Genomic DNA, 21232 nt, shown 5'->3' with positions numbered 1-21232 from the left:
CTCCCAAAGTGCTGGGATTACAGTAGTTGTCTTCTTATAAACAAGTGTAAATTACCACATTTCTTTTTCATTGGTAAATAGACTATAAACAATAGACTATAAACATTTTAACTTGAAGTGTGTTTTGTTGAAATGTCATGCATTTTCTTGCCTTGACTCAACACTGAGCATGCTCTGAGCATTCACTGGCATGAAGTCAAAGCAACTGCCCAAGCTTAATCACCCAGTTTTCTTTCCTGGCCCTCATTCTATCCTTGATCTCCCAAAAACATGTTCTGACTTTCAGGTTCCATCTTCCCCTTCCTGATTATCCTCTTCCCTCTTTTTGAGTCAATATGGAATTGATTCTCTGGATAAATTTTGTTTGCTGCCAGAAATAAAAACCATTTTAATTGGTCCCTTGATGATGAAAAAATGACAAGTTTAGACAGGAATGACTTTGCAATGTCTTGTTATTTGCAACTCTTTTCATGACTAGTTTTCTGAATTCAAACATCAGTAACAGGTATGGAATGAAAAGAGGAAACAAGGCGACCTCTGGACATGCCAAACATTGCTTTGTTAATCTTGTGCTTCCCCTTTGTGCCTCTTTTGCAGTTGACTATCTGTAGGGAAACTGCTGGCTCTTATTATCATCATTTTGAGCAGTGGTATGACTGTATTGTGTAAAGGTGCTCTGCATCCTGGGGCTGGGAGAGAGGAGTCTTTGTTTTATTAGCCTGACAGTTCACGGCAACTTGAATTGAAATTGATGTGATCAGAACGGCAGTGCCGTATCTGCTGATTACCTAGATAGAAAGAATATTGGCTGACACGGAGCCTGGCACAAATGTTCCCTTAAATCTGATTGTTCTGGCTAGCAGGAAGCTGAAAGCCATCCAGCATGAATTTCCCAGTAGAATTGTAATGAATGATGAGAGCTTAGAGATAAATGAGAAGTAAGAAAATCCATAAATGAATTACTAAGGAGCAAAGATGAGCAACACATGAGGTGGGGGTTACAGAGACAGCATACATGGAGTGCATGTCTGCTCACATTTGGGGTGACTGAGGAGGATGGCCTTTGTTCTTTGTTTGCTTTTGCATGCCAATTATGTGCTATTCCTGCATTTGTGAGCTCTTCAGGCTATTTTAGCAGAGGTGAACTGTATAATGTATAAACATGTAGATGGGTCTGTGCGTCACGGATGTGCACTGCTGATGGGTCTTTGTAAAAAATGCAGAAGGAAGCACTGTGCTCATTAAAATTAAGCATTTTGTTTGCACATATGTTGGAACCTGGATACAGATTCTGTGTTCTCTACCCTAGAACTATATGTGTATATGGAATGAGAGAGAGAAATGCTAGAGACAAAGTGTTGGGGGTACAGCCTTATATGGTTTAGTTATTGAAATACCAGAATTTTCCATCAGTGTGAATTGGACTCCATTCAAGAGAGCCAAGAAATAAGAGACAAGAAAGTTGGCCTCAGAGCAAAAATACTAGAAATGGATTTTGTTGATATTAATAATGTCTAATATTTTGGGCCACTTTGTGCCAGGCATGGTGTAAAAAACCTTCCGTAACGATCTCATTCAATGCATACATTAACTTTATGATGTAGGAACTGTTGTCACTTTCACTTCAAATATAAGTAAATGCAGGCAGAGAGAATACAGCAACTTTTGCAAGCCCCCAAAGATGGTAAGTGGCAGAGTTAGGACCTAAACCCTAGAGTATGCAAACTCTCAACTATAGACTGTCATGTTTTCCCTGAAGGATCCGCATCTGGGCTCGTATTTGGTTGTGATACGAGCATTAAGACTGAAGAACATAGAAGGGCAGGGTAAATAGAGTTAGACTTTGCATACCAGTTGAAAACAGAAGACTGGAAGAAGAAAATGATGAAAGTCAATGTAAAGAGAATCAGAAGTTTGATTGCCTGAGACCTATCTATGCAGCGCCTTTAGTACCAAGTGCTGAGTTACAGCTAAGTTCAGGCCATATTGACACATGGCTCGCAGTCTTGTCGGGTGGATGTATTTGTGTAAGAAAAGCCTGGAAACAAGTGTCCTAAAACTCCATCACACCTGAATAGAATGAATGTTCCAGTGGCATCGTGTGGGTTGGGGAACAGAAGACTGCATGTCTGGTGGTGGCCAGAGCAAAAGAAATGTGCTGAGTGTATCTGAGAAGAGTGATGCCTGATGTATTTGTGTAGTGTGGATGATGAGAGGGAGCCTGACAGGTTTGGATGACACCTTCTCTCCTTTGGGAAGGGAATATTAATTAATGATGATGAAGAGCACTTTGGCTTAATAGACAATGACAGTTCACCCCAGCTGAGTGCAAAGGGTTGTGTTGGGAGTGAAGCCACTTGGCTGACAAATTCAGAATACACAAGAATGTGTGCATACATGAGTGAGCCCTGGTGGGTGTCATGAAGGACAGCCAGTGACCAGGGCATGTTCTGTTACACACAGTGTCTTCTGTATCCTCTCTTTAAAAGAGAAAACTCAACGGTTATAATAATATAGCATACACCTTGATTTCTTGGAGAAAGACTGCCTCTTACAATCTAGGTTAGGAGGTAGGGAAGAAAAATGCTCTCCTATTGAAGATACGTTTATTACAGGATATTGAATGTACTATTGGCCAGGTGGAGTGGCTCACGCCTGTAATCGCAGCACTTTAGGAGGTGGAGGCAGAAGGATCACCGGAGGCTAAGAGTGTGAGACCAGCCTAGTCAACACGGCAAAACCCTGTCTCTACTAAAGATACAGAAATTAGCTTAGTGTGGTGAAGTCCCAGCTACTTGGGAGGCTGAGGCAGGAGAATCACTTGAACCCTTGAGGTGGAGGTTCCAGTGAGCCGAGATGGTGCCAGCCTGGGCGACAGAGCGAGACTCCTCCTCAAAAAATAATAATAATAATAGTAATAATAATAATAATAAAATAAAAGAATGTACTATTATTTCAGGCTACTGTCTCTTGAGGAGGAGAGTGCTGTTTGAGGAGGAGAGTGCTCTTTGGTTGGGGCAACAGAGAAGGAAAGAACATTTAGGTTTTTCTTGGCCAATGGTTTCCCTGATTGTGAAGGCACCCCTGGCCTCATGTCTCTCCTTCCTGCTATCCTCTCTTGAGAAGAGAAAAATATCCCATCCACAAAGCCCAAAGAAATTGTGGCCATGAATATGTTCTCTTTCTTGCCACAGTTGTTGTTTCATCTTTTTAATTTTTTTTTTCAAATTTTGGCACTTAGGATTTGTAATTTAAATCTGAGACTGAGAGGGTGGTAGTATTCATCTTTTAGTCAACATTCAAGGCAGAAATAAGCAAAAACACCTGCACAGGAGTCTTCCCAACTTAGCCTCTGCATGGAGCTTACAAAGGGTTTTCTTACACAAATACATGAGTTCCTTTGAATTAATTTATGATAAAGAGTATAAGGAGTACTAGAGATGTCTATAAGAAGATTCCTGATTCCCTTAAGAACAGGACAGAACCATCCAGAAAGTAAACCTAAAAAACACGGGAGAAATTCCCAGCACCTAGCACATTCTAACTCTCAAAAAATGTAGTTGTTGAGATATTCTACGTATTATATCTGCAAGTGCCTAGAAGATCGTATGATACTTAGTAGATGCTCAGAAAATATTTACTGAATGACTAGAGTAAATGTACTAATGACTGAATAAAATACAATTTATTTGAGTAGAACATTCTGATGCGATATTTCTCTCAGGCGATATTTCTCTAGGATAAAAGGAGAAGTTTGAAGAGGCAGTATAGCCACAGGCCTAAGGGTGTAGATAGACTCTGTAGTTAGACAGACTGACTCGGAGTCTAGATCTAAGATTCTCCAGGGGGATGACCTTAGGCAAGTGATTAGCCACATCTGAACTTCAGTTTTCTTATCTGTAAATGAGGATAATATGAACTCTAATGCATGCAGATATTCACAAGTTCCTGTTTGCAAAGCCTTTCATGTACAGGTTGAGGATACCTTATCTGAAATGCTTGGGACCAATAGGGTTTCAGATTTTAGATATTTTTGGATTTTGGAATATTCACATATTTATAATGAGATATATTGGAACTGGGACCCAAGTATACACACAGGATTAATTTATGTTTCATACACACCTTATCACATAGCCTGAAGTTAATTTTAAATAATATGTTTAATAATTTTGTGCATGAAAGTTTTTGTATTCTAGAAATTTATTTTTTATGTTTTATTGGTACATAATAGGCACACATTTTCAGGGTATATATAATAATGTAATTTATATAATTAGTAAATAACATATTAGTGTACTTGAGATTATTCATCACCTTAAATATTTTTCTTTTCTTTAGAGTTTTGATTGTGTTTTGCCTGTGACCCATCACATATGATTAGGTGTAGAATGTTTCACTTACGGCATCATGTCAGTGCTAAAACATTCTAAGTTTTGGAGCATTTTGGATTTTTAGATTAGGGATGTTCAACCTCTGGTACCTGAAATTTAATAATCAATACATTTGGGTTGCCATTATTGTGATATCTTTCCTCCAAAACAGCTTTATTAAAATATAATTCACATATCGTACAATTTATCCACTTAAAATGTAAAATCCAATGGTTTCTAGTATGTTCACAGAGCTGTGCAGCCACCACCACAATTTTAGGCCATTTTCATCATCCAGTACAGAAGCTCCACAACCATTAGTAGTCACTCCCCGTTTCTTCTCCTCGCATCTTCTCCCCGGTCATGGTTACCAGAGGCTTGGGTGTCGCACCTTCTAATGCAGAACGCTCACTGCCTATTTCAGTAGGAACAAAGACGGGCTGGCGCGGTGGCTCACACCTGTAATCCCAGCACTTTGGGAGGCCGAGGCAGGTGGCTTGCTTGAGCCCAGGAGTTTGAGACCAGCCTGGGCAATGTGATAAAACCCTATCTCTACCCAAAACAAAACAAAACAAAACAAACAAACAAACAAAACTCCCAAAATTAACTGGGCATGGTGGCGTGCAACTGTTGTCCCAGCTACTTGGAAGGCTGAGGTGGGAGGATCGCTTGAGCCCAGGAGGTCGTGGCTGCAGTGAGCTGTGGTCACACCACTGCTCTCCAGCTTAGGTGCCAGGGAGAGACCCTGTTTCAAACAAACAAAAAAACAGGGTTCTTTGTATAAAGTTACTTTACTATTACTAATTTTAAAGAGTAGCTTGGTAGAGTGAATGACAATCTGAAGGTTGTGTTAGAGTAGGAGACCATAATGTGAGAGGTCACAGGGGATGACAAAATTGGAATTAATATATGATAAAGAGTATAAGGAGTACTAGAGATGTTTACGGGAAGATTGAGTCCCATAGGAAGATCCCACAGTTGTTGACAGCCAAGATACAGGTACCATCTGTATGAGAGACAAATTAAAGAACAGAGAATAAGTGTCGGGATAATCAGGATGAAAAGAGATTCTGGTTTCTGGAAAAGGTTTATGAGCTGAATCTTGAGGGATGAATAGGTAGAGGCACATCAGGAGGTTGTCCAAGGGAGTTGGGGGTAACCTTTGTGAACAAAGAGAGTCAGATAAGAGAAGGGAAGAAAGTGTTCTGAGACCATCATGTTGGCAACAGGAAATGCACCAATGTACTTTGTGTTAGACTTAAGGTTTGAGCTGTAACACTTCACATTTAAAGTCTAATTAAAATGATATCTTGACTTATATTAAATAAGAAATAACTGTTAATTACTTTTGAGATATCTGGTAGCACATTTCTCTATAGGAGAAGCAAAGACTAAAGTAGCTTTCCAGCACACTCAGAATTCTTAAAGATCTTTATGCAGAATTCAGACGGGCAGTAAAGGCAACAATTCTTCTCCCAAAGGAGGACAGACTTCCAACAGTGGGATGTACCATTCCCATGGGAGTTTCGTCATCAGAAATTCTGTGTCTATGGGAAGACATGGCTTCCACAGGAAATACTGCTTTACCCCACCGTACCCCATCCCTCAGCTCCACTCTATTCCATAAATATGCATGCAGTGTGGATACAGAGAGGTTATCTAGAAACATAAACATGCCCCCTCATCCTCAGTGGAACCTCAGACCTTACACTCACACAGAGAGAGACATATACTACATGCATAGGCAGGTACACACGTGTACACCCACGCACATTCCACGTTTGGGGCACTCATGCTTGGTATTAGTCCCGTTGATATCTGAAATCCTACAGTGAGAAGGTAGAGGTTCCAGGAAACATAGGATGAGACCTTAGAATAGAGCACTGGAAGAAAGTGGCTCGTGCATGCCTAGGGGTTTCCATGAGACACACAGAAAGATGGATTTCTCAAGCTCAGAGTGAAAGGAACAGTGAATAGCACAAAAACCTAAGACTAGGGCTGACTACCTTTGCAGACCAGGCCAAAGCAGCAAAAGAAAATAACAAAACAAAAAAATCCTACCTTAAATGGATAAAGTGCCTTGGCTGCAAGAGGAAAATAAGCGATAAGCAGACCCTCTCCAGCTCTATCCTGTGTTGATACACATTCCCTTTACTTTGCCAAGTTTTTATTCCTCAAGATAAACCTGAAGGCCAAGCTGCCAGAGATGAATTACAAAGCACAGCGTTTTGCTCAAGTGGCATTTGATAATGCCAAGCAGTTGGGGGCCAATAAAGTCGCCACTTCTGCAAATCAAATGAACCAGCTCCCAAACATGCATAACCCGGCGCTGGCACCCTTGCCAGAAGAGGGAGAGGGCAGGAAGGAAAATGGGCAACGAAACTACTGGAATAGGTAACATTTTTATTCCTTCTGCACTTATTGTCACCCTCTTGAGTGTTGAATGGCTAAGACAGGGTCATTTCTCATTCCTGGGAATGGTATAGAGGAAAGACCAGTATGACTTTGTGAAATTATGATTTACGTAATTTAATTTTTTAAAGAATTGGCAGTATATTCATATTTAAGTATGTAACAGCTTCTTGAACATATGCAAAACCAATATGGAGTTCCCTGGTGGGCAGCCCTTGCGGAGCTGGTGCAGTGAATTACTAAATATTATTTGTAATTAACGCACTGCTGTTGGGAGGTAGAGTGCTCCTGGAGTTTATGCCTTCCACATTTGTTGAGGTTAGACAATGCACAAGAAATTGTTCTGTGCTATTGATTGCCCAGAATGCACCGTGTTTCCTGTATATAATAGTTCAAAGTATTCCTCTCCACAACTGATTTGTACCATTTAGTTGTTTACCATACTTCTTGTTTCAAAAGAGTACAAATGTGGCCCAACTGTAAATTATCCCAGATGCCAGATCAGCGGGTACACACTAATGAGGTCTGACTGTCAAAAGCAAAGGAAAAATGTGTGTCTTCTATCGATTGAAACCCAACCTCTTAGAATTGACAGATTCAAGCTGTATTTGAAGTCAGGCAGATTTGGGTGTGAATCTCAACTTTGTGTGATCTCAGTTTCTTCATCTGTAGAATTGGGGTAAAAGCTGCAGGTGCAGGTTTGTAGTGAGTATTAGAGGTTTTATAAATAAAATACTGGACATAGTGCTTGGCGTTTGGCGAGGTCTGAAGAGGTGATAGCTATTGCCTCACTATTCTGCTTAAAAATTTTTCATGTTGTAAAGGGCCCAAGTTAAGTAGGTTTAAATATGCTTGTTAGCCTGCTCACTTACTCCCTAGGTGAGTTCCACCTAGGCTTCCAGAAAGCCACCAAGTCAAAGTGTCTATTTTCTCATCCTCAAAATGTGGCTAATGATAATTATTCCATGGTTATTGTGAGTATTAAATGAGGTAATGTACATGCAGCGTTGGAATGCATTACTCAACATGTTTCAGTCTTTTTCCTCACTGTCCTCCTGTTCTCCTGGGTTGTTACAATTTCAAGCAGGGTAAAATGTGCATGAATGTGTTTGATAAACTCCAAAACACAAGAAAAATATAATGCATAATTATTTGCTTTTGCAAGATTTTGACAACTTACTAATGATTACTTCTTACCTAACATATAGAAGAGAAGAGACAATCATTTTCAGAGGCAAATAATTAAGAGCATCTGTTTAGGCTGAGAACAACGGTATTTTAAAAACAAAGTAGGGAGTATTTGATGATTTAGGAAACCCACCATTTATTTAAATTTAAAAGCTGTCCTCTTATATTCAGTGCATTCTGGTGGCTTAACAGAGAGATCTTACACAGAAATAAAGCAACAGTAATTGGATCAGGAGCTTTAACTGACCTCTTTCAATTGCCCTAGCCTGAAGATAGCTTGATAATTGAGGTAGGCATTAAGAGCATAAGCTGTGAAGCCATAGAGTTGTGAGGTGATAATCCTGAGTCTGATACTTACTGTGTGCCCTTGGGCAGTGTGACCTTAGGCAAGTCACTTTATTTGGATGAGCCTGAGCTTTCTTCATCTGTGAAATAGAATAAACGATACCAAGGAGGACTGTTTTAAGGATTAAGTGAGATCAAGTATTTGAGACTCTGGGTGCTACACTAGCATACAATAAAAGTAACCCCTATTTATTTATTATTACTTACCAAGCAACAGAGCTGAAACCATGAGAATTTATCTCTTGGCAACTGCAGGCTCCTGTCAGCCTATGTTAGGGGTAATAAGAAGTCGCTATCAAACTCTTATTGTGACCCCCATATGATAAGGATCACCAATCTGTTGTTGTTTGTCCAGTAGCCTGGGAAGTCATTATACCTTGAGTGTCACCGCCTTCCCCCATCGTCAACCTTTCTTTCCTCCAAGATAAGTGCTCTCAGCTGACTTTGACAGCCTTCTTTTTTTTAAGTAAACAAATATATCGCTTCTCAAATTGATGTATTTTTCAGCCATGTCAATTTTTCCCAGGTAGCAGGGATAAAGGGAATGTTCTTGGCTAACAAGAAGATTGACAACCAAGTGAAGACTTTCATCACATACAACAAAGGCAGAGACTGGCGTTTGCTGCAGGCACCGGACACGGATCTAAGGGGGGACCCCGTGCACTGCTTGCTGGTGAGTCTTCATATTGAAGCAGAATGCCTCACACAGTAGAGGGACAGAAATGGATATTTAACAGAGGATGAGGATAGTTCTGGGACTTTTGCTCAGTTCATGAACAAAAGGGAGTGGGGAGGGGCGTGAAGGCAAAGGGTATAGAAAACTCACAGCACTGCCTAGTGTGATGTGCCAGAGAGATAGGAGAACATGGGCAGTTTCTTGTGCCCTTCCAGGATCCTTGGTTCCTGCCCAAGTTCTGATGAGGGCCTCAAATGGTAGTTTGAGGGAGAATAGGACAGTTTCTATCCCTGGTGATGATATACCCCGAACAACCTACTTGCTCATGAGTAACCTGTTACAGAACTAATGATACATAAATTCAGCTGTAGAGTTGATGAACTGAATGCAGAGTCGTGTAGGTGTATTTTCCTGTGGAGATGTTTAATCATATTTTCAGAGGAGTTTATGACTCAAAAAAGGTAAGAACCACTGATTTATACCCTTATTGGTATTCTTTACAATATGTTCTGTTCATTTTTGTCTTATTCTGTAAAGCTGAAGTTGGCAAACTATAGCCTGTGGGAAAAATACGGCCCACCACTTGTTTTTCTAAATAGGGTTTTATTAGAACACAGTCATGCTTATTCATTCACGTATTGTCGATGGCTGCTTTCACTGTACAAAGGCAGAATTGAGTAGTCATGAGAGAGACTGTTTGGTGAACAAAGGCCAATGTATTTATTTTCTGTATCATGAAAAAAGCCTGATATTTATTACCTGGCCCTTTACAAGGGTTTGCTGACCCCTACTTTAAAGTATGGCTTCCTTTTAGTTGCCTTACATTTGGGCAGTGTGTAGATTCGTAGGAATTTATTTATATATTTGATATATGATGGCATCCAAAAGGAGGATCAAAGATGAATCTTGCTTTCAAGGAGTTTGCAGTCTACTTGGCTACTTGAATGTGACTAGATTAATAAATGGAAGACTGCAGAGTCACATCTCATTCCTCTTAGTAGCTCTGATGCCTGCCCCAATTTTGACACACAGATAAGTACTGAGTGAATGCAGAAGGAGGTGAGGAAGAGAAAAATTGCAAATTGCAAATTGCAAACATTATTAATACTATCAGTGTCTGTAAAACACTTCAGAAGTTGTGTCTAAATTTAGAAAAAAGAGAGATGATTGTGTAAGCCTAGAGGGAGGACCACTTCATCTGAGTAAGAAGGGCTTGTAGGGGATGGGGGTGTGTGTGTATGAATTACACGTATATAGTTGTTCACACTCTTCATGCAGTTCTCACTTTGATGTTATCTGCACTCAGCTTGCTTCCTTCCATCCCGTAAAGTCTGGACAGTCACTTTGCAGGTTCATCTCTCACAGCTGTAGGCAGGTCACCCTCCTAGTTGAGAAGATGCCAGCAGCCATAGCTTGACCTTATTAGTTGCAGAGAATATCACAGTTGTCACTGTGCATCAGGGAAGTAGTCTAAAATTCAGCTTCCCACTCAGCTTCTATCCTTATTACTGGCAACTTACAGGGGGAAAAGGCCAGTTGTTATAGTAATGGCAGTGACAGAGTAAGTAAATGTAGCAGCTATTATTGAATACCTACTCTATGCAAGGCACAGTTCAGTGGCATTTTAAAAAAACAGGATCACCTTCCTAGTTCAGCTATAGCAAGTTGGAGCATAGTGCTGCTTAACCAAAGATGCGTGGGATATGCCAGTTCCTTAAGCTGGTCTCTACTCCACAATTTGGAGATTAAACGCCTATGAGAGAGAATTATGAGAGAGAATTAACCATGTCACCTAAATGGGCTTGCCTGGGGACTCTGGCATCATAAATGAACCACTAAAAATGGCTTTTAAGCACTTAGCAAGGTATTCCCTGCTTCACCCCTAACCCAGTGTCAGAAACTCTTATTGTTGTACTTCCAAAATATAAATGTAGTATCAACTTACTTCCCTATCACTACTGGGACTGCCCCAATCCAAGCCAGCATCGTTGCTCACCTGATCCACAGTGACAGGCTTCTAACTGGTCCTCCCACTTTTACTTGGCAATCCCTTCTCTAGACAGCAGCCAATGGGACCATTTTTTAAAAAATCAACTTTGTTTTGAGGTAAAATACACATACCTGCAATTTTAAGAGTATAGTTCAGTGAATTTTGACAGATGTATATACCCATATAACCATTACTACAATCAAGACAGAACATTTCTGTTGCCCTAAAAAATACCTCTTTGTGCCTCTTTGCAGTTAGAACCCACACTCTCAGCCCAGCACAACCAATGATCCACTTTATTTTCCTGTATAATAGATTGTTGTTTTTTAAAATTGTGTGTAAATGGTATCAACTTGAACTTTTGAAAAATCAGATCATATCGCTTCTTTCCTTAAACCTTCTAATGGCTTCTAATACACGTAGAATAAGTAAAAATACTTTATCATGACCAATGAGACTTCATGTGATCTGGCCTCTGTGTAGTTCTCCTCCCTGGTCTCCAGCCTCTCCCCTCTCCCTTTCTTCCTTATATGTAAGCCAAGGTGGAGGAGGGGTTTTTCTTTCCATACCGTGAACTCATCATGTTCATGTATGTCTTAGGGTCTTTGCATTTGTTATTATTTCTCTTAAAATGTCCTTCTCTTTGTCTGGCTTGTTCTTGGCATTCAGATCATTGCTTCATTATCTTAATTTTAGAGAACTTTCTTGAGCATTCCCTGAAGTTGTATTTGTCTTTACTCTTTTTATTTTCTTCATGGTCCTTACTGTTATCTGAAATCAGCAGGTGTACTGCTTAATTTTCTTGTCCATCTTATCTTCTGAAGTGTGGGCTTCATGAGCCTAGGGACGGTGCCTGTCTTTTTGACCATTCCAAAGAATCAGCTCCAGGAATCATACCTGCCACGTGGTAGGGGCTCCACATGAGGGGTGCCATGTCTGGAGTATGCACTCCATCGAAAGGTGTTGTGACAGTTTCACATTTGGATTTTAATGGAAGCCGTTCATTCCCTCTGAGAGTCCACTGGAGGATTTGTCACATTGTCTACCTTCTGAAGCTCATGGGCTCAAGTGGAACCCAAAGTTAACAAAAGTAGGAAGCTCATTAAGATGAAAGAAAGATGGATTATTGGGATACAGATGTATGGAGCTCAGGAGTCTTCCAGCCTTCTTTCTTTGTTAACCCTGTTGTTTAATGTAGTTTTAACCTGAGCTTCAGAAAGCAGGCTGCAGGTGAGAAGGGGAAAATGACAAAGGGAAGCAGGGAGGAGAGACCAAAATCACTTTACAAAAATCTGCCAAAGGCACTAAATAGGAAAGGAAATTTTTGAGCTACAGGAGACGAAGACTGTTAAAAACCTTTAGGCTTGGGAGCTGGTGGCAAAGATGAGATAAAAAGTGATTTTAGATTGTGAGTACTTGGAAAGTGACAGTGTCACTGAAAGCACAGCCTAGTGATTAGAAAAGAGATTTTTCCAGCAGGACTGTTACAGATGTGGAATAAGTTCAGAATTACAGCCCGAATGCAATGTTCCTGGCAAAAAATCTATGCTATAGAAATAAGACATCTAGGGTAATTTGGGCTATATTTTTAGGACTTTTAGACTGATTGCCTGGAGGGCCCAGCTGGGATTTCTTTCCTCTGAAGACAGAATTGTACAATTAGATAGAATATTACAGGTCACAGTCCACCTGTCTCCAAAGCCTCAGGATTGGGCTCCCAAGAGGCAAGATGTGAGCTGAACTGAGCCTGTGACAAATCCTTGGGCCCTTAGGGAAAGCACACTGTTTCGTGGAAAGAGGCGCTGACTTTGTGGATTCGTCTGGCAGTTTTCTTTTCTTTTCTTTTCTTTTCTTTTTTTTTTTTTTTTTTTTTTTTTTGAGATGGAGTCTCACTCTGTCGCCCTGGCTGGAGTGCAGTGGCACGATCTTGGCTCACGGCAACCTCTGCCTCCCGGGTTCAAGCGATTCTCCTGCCTCGGCCTCCCGAGTAGCTGGGATTACAGGCATGTGCCACTACGCCCAGCTAATTTTTGTATTTTCAGTAGAGACAGGGTTTCACCATGTTGGTTGGCCGGGATGGTCTCAATCTCTTGACCTTGTGATCCACCCACCTTGGCCTCCCAAAGTACTGGGATTACAGGTGTGAGCCACCGCGCAGTTTTCTATTGGAACCGATCTGGCAGTTTTCTATTGGAACTGATCTGGCAGCTGCCCCAGGAGAATCTGTTTTTCACCTTTCTTCCATTGTCTGTGACTCCATATATTTTGCTGATTTGGGCTGGAGCTGAATTCCCCATACCCAGCCAGTTGATCCAGGGGCCTCCTTCCTCTTTGCCATTGACTCTTTATTGAAGATGTACTAAATTCGAATTTCAAGTCAGAGAAAGAAATTATACAAATGAGTATGTATTTCGGGAGGGAGAGTGTTAGGGATACTATTTGGGAGCTTGTTCTTTACAAAAGCTCTGATGTGTCTTTTCAGTACAGTATTCAGATTAGATACCATGGAGATAAAGGTACCATGAAGAAAGGATCTAAAGGCAGTTGATACAGAGCCTGAGGAGAAAGAATTGGGATTTGAAGCTGGTTGACCCTTAAGTAATATAACAGCTTTAAAGTTGACTTATTACATGATGGGGAAATGTCTTCCATTATATGGTAATTCCCCAGTGGGATCTACAATGCTAGAAATAATTTATGGATCACCTGGAGAACATTATGCTACGTGAAATAAGCCAGGCACAGAAAGACCAAGTCTGTGTTTCTTCTACTTGGAACCTAAAACAATCAAACTTATAGAAGCGGAGACAGAATGGTAGTCACTGGAGGCTAGAAGTCGGAGGAAATAGGGAGATATTGGGCAAAGGGTACAATGTTTAAGTTAGACAGAAGGAATAAATGATAAATACTTGAAGTATAAAATAATAATGGATCAGTTAAATTCAGCAGACATTTATTGAACACTTGCAATAACCGAAGTATTTTGTTGGTTAAAATAAAAGAATCAGGCAAAGAAAGGTAACTAGTAACTAGAGGTCCACTTATGGTTTCACGGGTTTGCAGACTCCCTGAAATTAAGTGCAAGACTCTGTGTACTTGTCTGTGTGCACTTTTTCTTGGTCTTTAGTTTGCATCAGATGCCCAAAGTTTGTACCTGACTGAGAAAAGATTACAGACTAACGATCTAGTTGCTCTTAGAATTGGTATGCCATGGATAATTGACATGCCATGGCCTGTGACTATGTGTAAGGATGCAAAGGGCAGCTTCCAATAATGTGTGCTGGTCATTCTATCCTCTGTAGGTCAGCTGCTGGCATTGGTGGTTTGGGTGTACATTTCTATATTTTCTGAATGTGGAAAGGTCAGGAAAATAGAGAACTGCCTTTGGAACAGGCTGTGCTTTGACTCTATTGACTTGGAGATAACCCTGGAAAGAAAAAAGCAACTATTGCGACTATTAGCCTGTGTAGGTAGTCAGCACATATTTGCTAATGAGATAAAAGAAGGCAGGAAGACAAGAGAAAGGAAGAGAGGGGCCTATGATGTGCCCCCAGCCTTGGCAAAATGTGCATAAGAACTGGAGAGCTTTGTCCTGTGTCCTCCAGGAACTTGGAGGGGTTTGATAAGCATTATAATAAAATATACTAATATAAACTATATTAATTGTTTACGACTTGACTTGGACAAATGTCCAAAACTGGTCAGTACAGCAGCTTAAGTTGAAAAAAGTGAAGATGAATCACTTCACACTGTTTTTTCCTTAAACATTTGTGTAGACTATAACTGCCTTGAAGAAAATGAAAGAAAAAAAGCCACAGAATATTCTCCTTGTACCAGCTGGGGGCAATCCAGTACTACAAATGTGAGAGTGGAGAAAAAAGTGCACCAAAAGATAATTTCTTATGTTGCTGTTACTGCGTGAACTGGTGTCTTTTTTTCTCAGATTAATAGATTTCAGTCCTCTGAAAGCGATAGCAACAGAGGCATGCTGAGGTAGCCAATGGAAAATGACATCTTTCCTTTGTTTTTGGTTTTGGTTTTTATTGTTGTTGTTTTGTTTTGTTTTGGTGTGGTTTGGTTTTGTATTAGAGATGGAGTCTTGCTCTGTCACCCAAGCTAGAGTGCAGTGGTGTGATCTCGGCTAACTGCAACCTCTGCCTCCCGGGTTCAAGGGATTCTCCTGCCTCAGCCTCCCGAGTAGCTGGGACTATAGGTGCCTGCCACCATCCCTGGCTAATTTTTGTATTTTTAGTAGAGACAGGGTTTCACCATGTTGGCCAGGTTGGTCTTGAACTCCCGACCTCAAGTGATCCACCCACCTCTGCCTCCCGAAGTGCTGGAATTACAGGCCTGAGCCACCAGGCATGGCCTGACATTTTTCCTTTGTAATGGCAACTGCCCCTTACCAAATAATCCTTAGGTCAGGTGGAAAATAACTTTCAAAATCTTCCAACCGTGGCAAGCAACTGGCTTAAGATTGCAAGTTGGGTGCTCTCCTGGCTAGGAGAGCCAGGTGCACCTGTTGCAAAAAGTCCTTGGTGATGCAAAATGTCCTCTGTTAAGCTCATATGTCTAGGAATAATCCCCAAGCAGTAGTCTGCTTCTTGGAATGCCATACAGATGCTCACAACATTATTCAGATTATGTGGTTTATAGTCCTGCCCACATACTTCTGGCATTGCTCTGAGTAAAATAGTAAAGTGGTATCTTTCATGTCCTAACAAAAAAGCATTACTTGATATTGCAAGCTTCTATTTATTATCTTGTTTAGATTCTATGCTAGGTTTCACAAAAGATGCAAAGCACTACGTAATGAGTTATCTTTATTTATAGAGTATATTCTTAGAGGGATATAATTGTATATACCTGAAATAGATAATACAAGATTGTGCATAGTGAAATAAATTGTTGTACATTAGAGGAGGGGAGACCCTGATAGGCTGCAGTTATCAGGAAGACTTTCATGGAAAACTGGTTTTGCACTCCTGGTTTATCCTGTCTTACATCATCTGAGTGTTGTACTATGCTGTTCTGGAACATCCACCGCATTTAATTATATCTGTTCTAGTCTTCCTCATGGACAAATAAAAGCCAAGCGTCTAGGCCTAATATTTCTTCTAATAGGGGCTGTCTTTTTTACTCTTGTAGAAGATTATAAAATGGAAACTCCTTTTTTTGAAAGATTTACATGAAATTTTTATGCAAAACCAATCATTTCTTACTATTGTTGTACCTTGAGAGTTTTACTTTGTTGGCAGTAAAGAAAATTGTGATCTGCTGTTTTATTTCACCAGCGTTCTGGCTGCTTTTATTCCTGAGTTTCATTTTCACTTTGTCATTTACTCCATCCTATATAAATTTAATCATTGCATCTGTAGGTGTCTGAATGTCTGCTGGCTGAAACTTACAGAGCAGAATAAAAGTAATAACAGAGATACATTGGTGATTCCAAAAACTCCAGTTGATAAGATTAGAAAGTAATCTTCCTGAGAGATGAAAAGAAATGTGGGTTCAAACACAAACTTATATTTTTTGACAACTCAGTACAAGAACTATTTTAAACAAAATTCATATAAGATTTAGTGTCCATTTTTTCTTGAAAACTGTTGATATCTCAATCAGATAATTTGACTGAGGTTTCTGCACAGATAAACAAGTCCCTTACATTTTCATTTAAATTTTTACTACTAGTGCATTTTGTTTACGAGTATGACTTTTATATTGAATGATTCTGATTCTGATAATATCCTGGTAGAGATGCTGGGTCAGTTGTTTGGCGGGTGTTTGGATAGTTTCATATACTTTTTCTATACAACTGAGACCAAGGTCTCAAATGGAGGATGACTAAGAGATGCCAACCTACTTTTTCAAAATCCTCCCACCCGACTTGACCTTCTCTCCTGGCTTCGTATCCCATTTCTCCTCTTCAGTCTTTCCTGATGACATACTGTGCTACTCACCTTTTCTGCTTCTTTTTCTTTGTTGTTGCTATTACTCAGGCCTGGAATATTCTTTAACCTCTTGAACATCTACCTACTGTTCATAACCTATCCATCTTTGCTTCAGGCACTGTTTTCTTTTTGGAGTCATTCATGATTCAAACTTCAGCATAGTATCTCTACCTTCTACAATCTCATACTATTTTGTCTCTACATTTTTTATGGCTGTTAAAATATTCTCTTTTATGGTAATTAATAGAAGGATCTCATGCCCTCTATATAAACTGTAAGCTCTGTAATGACAAAGACCAAATTAGATTATACCTAAAATGAAGGTGATCTTTCCTTTACTAACTTGAAGATTGTTTTACACTTAGTGGACACTAGATATTTGGGGGATGAAAGATGATGGGTAGGTATAGGTACAGTGGGTGGTTGGAGTGGTGCATAGATGTATGGTAAATGGGATGGTTGGTTAGATGGATGGATGGATGGATGGATAATCTAATTCTGAGCTTCAAATGACCATTTTGATTATGTGATTTTGTGGCACTTATTATTTCTCTTTTCAGCCCTATTGCTCACTACACCTTCACCTGAAGGTCTCTGAGAATCCCTACACGTCAGGGATCATTGCCAGCAAAGACACAGCTCCAAGCATCATAGTGGCATCAGGTAAGAAGCTTGCCTGGTTTGCTGGCTGTGGAAATAGTGTTTATTTTAAGAAGCTAGATATCTGTACTTGGAACTTAATGAGCAAGCTAAAAATATTTTTGAAAGGCACCTAAGCCATTGGCCCTGAAGCAAGTCTGCAGAAAACTCCTGCACAGACAGAATGCTTGCAGTCAAAATCTTTCTCAGGCAATGCACCTGCCAATATAGTCCATTGTTGCTTTTGCAGAAAGTTCTTTTCACTAATGTCATCTTTCTCTTTCTAGGTAATATAGGTTCTGAATTGTCAGACACTGACATCAGCATGTTTGTCTCTTCAGATGCAGGAAACACCTGGAGACAGGTAAGAAAATACCCTGGGTCAAATCACCAAAGTTTAAGTAACATAAAAATTGCCCAGCTTGGTTCAAATCTGGGAACTTTTTCAGCAGTGCTACACATAAATCCTAACGACTGTGAATATGTTTGTTTTTCCTTTTTTAATAAAAGTCTTAAATCTTGGAATTTAGCAAATATTTATAGAATTAGATTTTTTATCATTTAATAAAGATGTTCCTTATTCAGAGCTTGTATGTAAGGACATTTATAAGTCACAACGAAACCAAATTAAGTCTGACTAAATTTTTTCCTGTAGATGAAAACCAGAATACCTAAGGGTTTATCATATAGGGAATATGCAGCCTTAAGGGTAGATTACATATCTAATGCTGAGTTGGCTCCATAAATTCCCCTTGCCTTGAAGTCAGAATAGGAAGGAATGCAGATATAGAAATGGCCATTACCCAGGTGGTATTCTGAGATGTTTAAATCTCATGTGCAAAAGACAGAGTAATAACCATCAGGATGCATATGTTAGAGAAAGTAGAAATGGAATACTTTAAACCAGTGTGTTTAGCTTAAGTGCTTCATGCCTTTCTTCTGAATGAAAATTAGGTACCCATAGCTTATAAAACAGGCATTTAATAAGGTTTAGCAATCTTAACAAGACATGCACCTAATGCGTGGTGGTTATACCTCAATAAATATGTTTTAATAACCTACCAATGTTTAATTATCATACAATAACTAGCACTGTAAATTGAAATCTAATGCATAGGTAATCACACTTAGCAAGGAGAGCACTCTGCTTTACATTTTAGATAGAGGTGTCCACATTATGTTCCAATTGCCATTTCTTAGCTTCAGACTCTTTATAGATCCTCAGTGGGATTCTGATATTTTGAGCGGAGGAGGAAGGGAAGAAATTTGCATAAGAAACCCCATAGCAATTGATCTTGGAGGTATGTAGAAACTTGGACTATCCTAAGTAAACTTCCTTTGGAGAACAGAGAGCTAGGATCCCATTTTCTTCTTTCCAACACCCCAAACAAGGCAAAGAAGTCTTTACTTCTGTAGTCTTGGGGTGCATCTTGGGTATAAGAAATAAACAAATTGGAAGAAGAGTGTCTGTAATGTAACTCCAGGCAAGCCTATACTAATAATCTGAGAGAACAGTATGCATCTTATACAGAAAGGATCTAGAGATTGTTTCCATTGTGTCTCCATTTGACTTCAAATTTGTTTCTCTACATTTGGAGAAAGACCCAATGATACATGTACCCAAAGATGACAACAGAACTCACCATGATTTTGGTGGAACATCTATTAATTAAACAAGAACAGTTTTTGATAACAGTCGGAAACTTCAGAGTAATAAGATCTGGAAAGGGCACTGTAATGCAGCAAGTCCAAGTTCCGTCCATTACTGTATGCATGATCTCAGGCAAGTTACCACATCTCTCTAAACCTTAGATTCCTTATTTATGAACATGAGACTGTTGGAGTAAATTATTTCTAAGGTTCCCTCTGTCTAGAGATGTATAATATATGACAGTTAACCAATATTCTGACATCATCATAACTGGGAATCAATAGAAATTATCATGAAAATGAAGGAATCTAAGCATGAACCCATAAATATTCATTGTTCAAATTTATTTTATACACACCTAAAATTATTTTGTGTAACACCAATGGTACAGTAGCCTATGTTGGGGAGAATTGTTCTATAACTTTATTTTCCCAAAGATTTAGGGAAACCTATTTGTATCATGGGAAGGATTTTTGTTCTCATATGAAGACTTATTCTTTGAAGGTTGGGTATGTGTGGATGTGGATGTGTGTCCATGTATGTGTTTTCCTCATCCAGATCTTTGAAGAAGAGCACAGTGTTTTGTACCTGGATCAAGGTGGAGTACTGGTTGCTATGAAACACACATCTCTCCCAATTCGACATCTTTGGTAAGGGCACCTGCTGCCTGTGTGATCTGCACCTGATGGTCCTGCACTGCTAAGATCAGTCTAGGAGTCAGGCTATCGAACTGTGTCTGTTTTTGCAGTAAATCTGTTACCAAAATGCCGAGGTTTGGTTCAGGTCCTCTTACTCTCCACACAAAAGGCCCATCCACTGAGACAACAATGTTGCCAGGAAAGAAAACTTTAATTGGGTGCTGCAGCCAAGGATATGGGCAATCAGTCCCAAGTCCATCTGTCTGATGACTAAAATTAGGGGTTTATATAGAGGGAAGAAACGTAACCAGGTGTGGGAAAACAGGAATTAGGGAAGGATAAAGAAGAGGAGGTGAGGAAGAGGAAGTGGTCCACAGGAAGCAAGTTGGCAATTAGACAGTCATGATGGGTAAGTTGTCTGGCTTCTCATTGTCAGATGTCTTTGTCTGGTAAGTTTCAGCTCCTTGATACTACCTGGGAGGCCTGATGGTTGGTTTCCTGAGAAAAGAACTCAGATAAGACAAATGTAACTTTCTCAAGTTTGAAGACAGGGAGGATCAATTTCTATGTTTATTCAAAGAAACCGTAAACATCGGTTCTATAGGACAGTTGGGCCAGTTTCAGAATGTCAAGGTCTACTAGAGCAGTGGTGGTAGGAAAGAGAAAGAGACACAGACGGGGGGTGGGGGGGAAAGAGAGAGAGAGAGAGGGAGTGTGTGAGAGTGTTTTACTCCCTGAGAGAGAAATTGCATTATACTTTGCAAATGTTATGATACTTTCACCCTCACTCCCTCACCAGTATATTGTTCTCTCAACAAGATTACAGGTAGAACAATGTTCATGATCAGGTATAGTCTCTGAATAGCTTGACTTCTTGCAGTCACCTTTCCCAAATAACATCTCCTGGAGTTTAATATCCATATCCATTTTTGCATTCCATACAGAGATGATCAACTCATCACAGTTCTGCTCCAGTCTCATTTCTCCTGATCTTGCTTTCTTGTTTTTCTTTTTTGAGGTGATATTCCACAATTCTGCCTGTGCATGTCCCACAGATGGATGTATAAGGACTAACTTCCAGAGGAGTTATCGATAGGCCCTTTCATCCGTGTTTTTGAAAGTGGTTCTCTCCATATATGAGTTTGTCCAAAATCAAAAGCCCAGTTTTCCTTCTACTGTTAGTTATTTTGATGACAGAAGGGAAAGCTGCAAAAGAGAAAAGAAAAACAGGCTAAGCTTTAGCAAGGGCATTCATAAAGAAACGCAGAGCAAAAGAAAAGATCCTGGGTGACCATCTTAGTTCATTTGGGCTGCTATAACAAAATACCGTCAACTGCGTGGCTTATAAACAACAGAAACTAATTTCTCG

General features: G+C 39.9%; 1 protein-coding gene across 5 annotated transcripts in view; it reads left to right on the top strand.

The window, feature by feature from the left end:
- The window catches only part of SORCS1 (sortilin related VPS10 domain containing receptor 1), a 590775-nt gene that overhangs the window by 466732 nt on the left and 102811 nt on the right, over positions 1-21232 (top strand). For all 5 annotated transcript variants that reach the window (XM_025396369.1, XM_025396367.1, XM_025396364.1 and 2 more), the window contains exons 10-13: positions 8845-8991; positions 17496-17598; positions 17862-17938; positions 19784-19875. In XM_025396369.1, coding sequence (XP_025252154.1) covers positions 8845-8991; positions 17496-17598; positions 17862-17938; positions 19784-19875 — 419 coding nt within the window. The remainder of the gene's footprint in view (positions 1-8844; positions 8992-17495; positions 17599-17861; positions 17939-19783; positions 19876-21232) is intronic.

Source organism: Theropithecus gelada, chromosome 9, assembly GCF_003255815.1.
Source record: "Theropithecus gelada isolate Dixy chromosome 9, Tgel_1.0, whole genome shotgun sequence".
In the NCBI taxonomy this organism is placed as follows: Eukaryota; Metazoa; Chordata; class Mammalia; order Primates; family Cercopithecidae; genus Theropithecus; species Theropithecus gelada.
The sequence above is the reverse complement of the archived record's forward strand: the minus strand, read 5'-3'. Positions and strand labels throughout refer to the sequence as shown.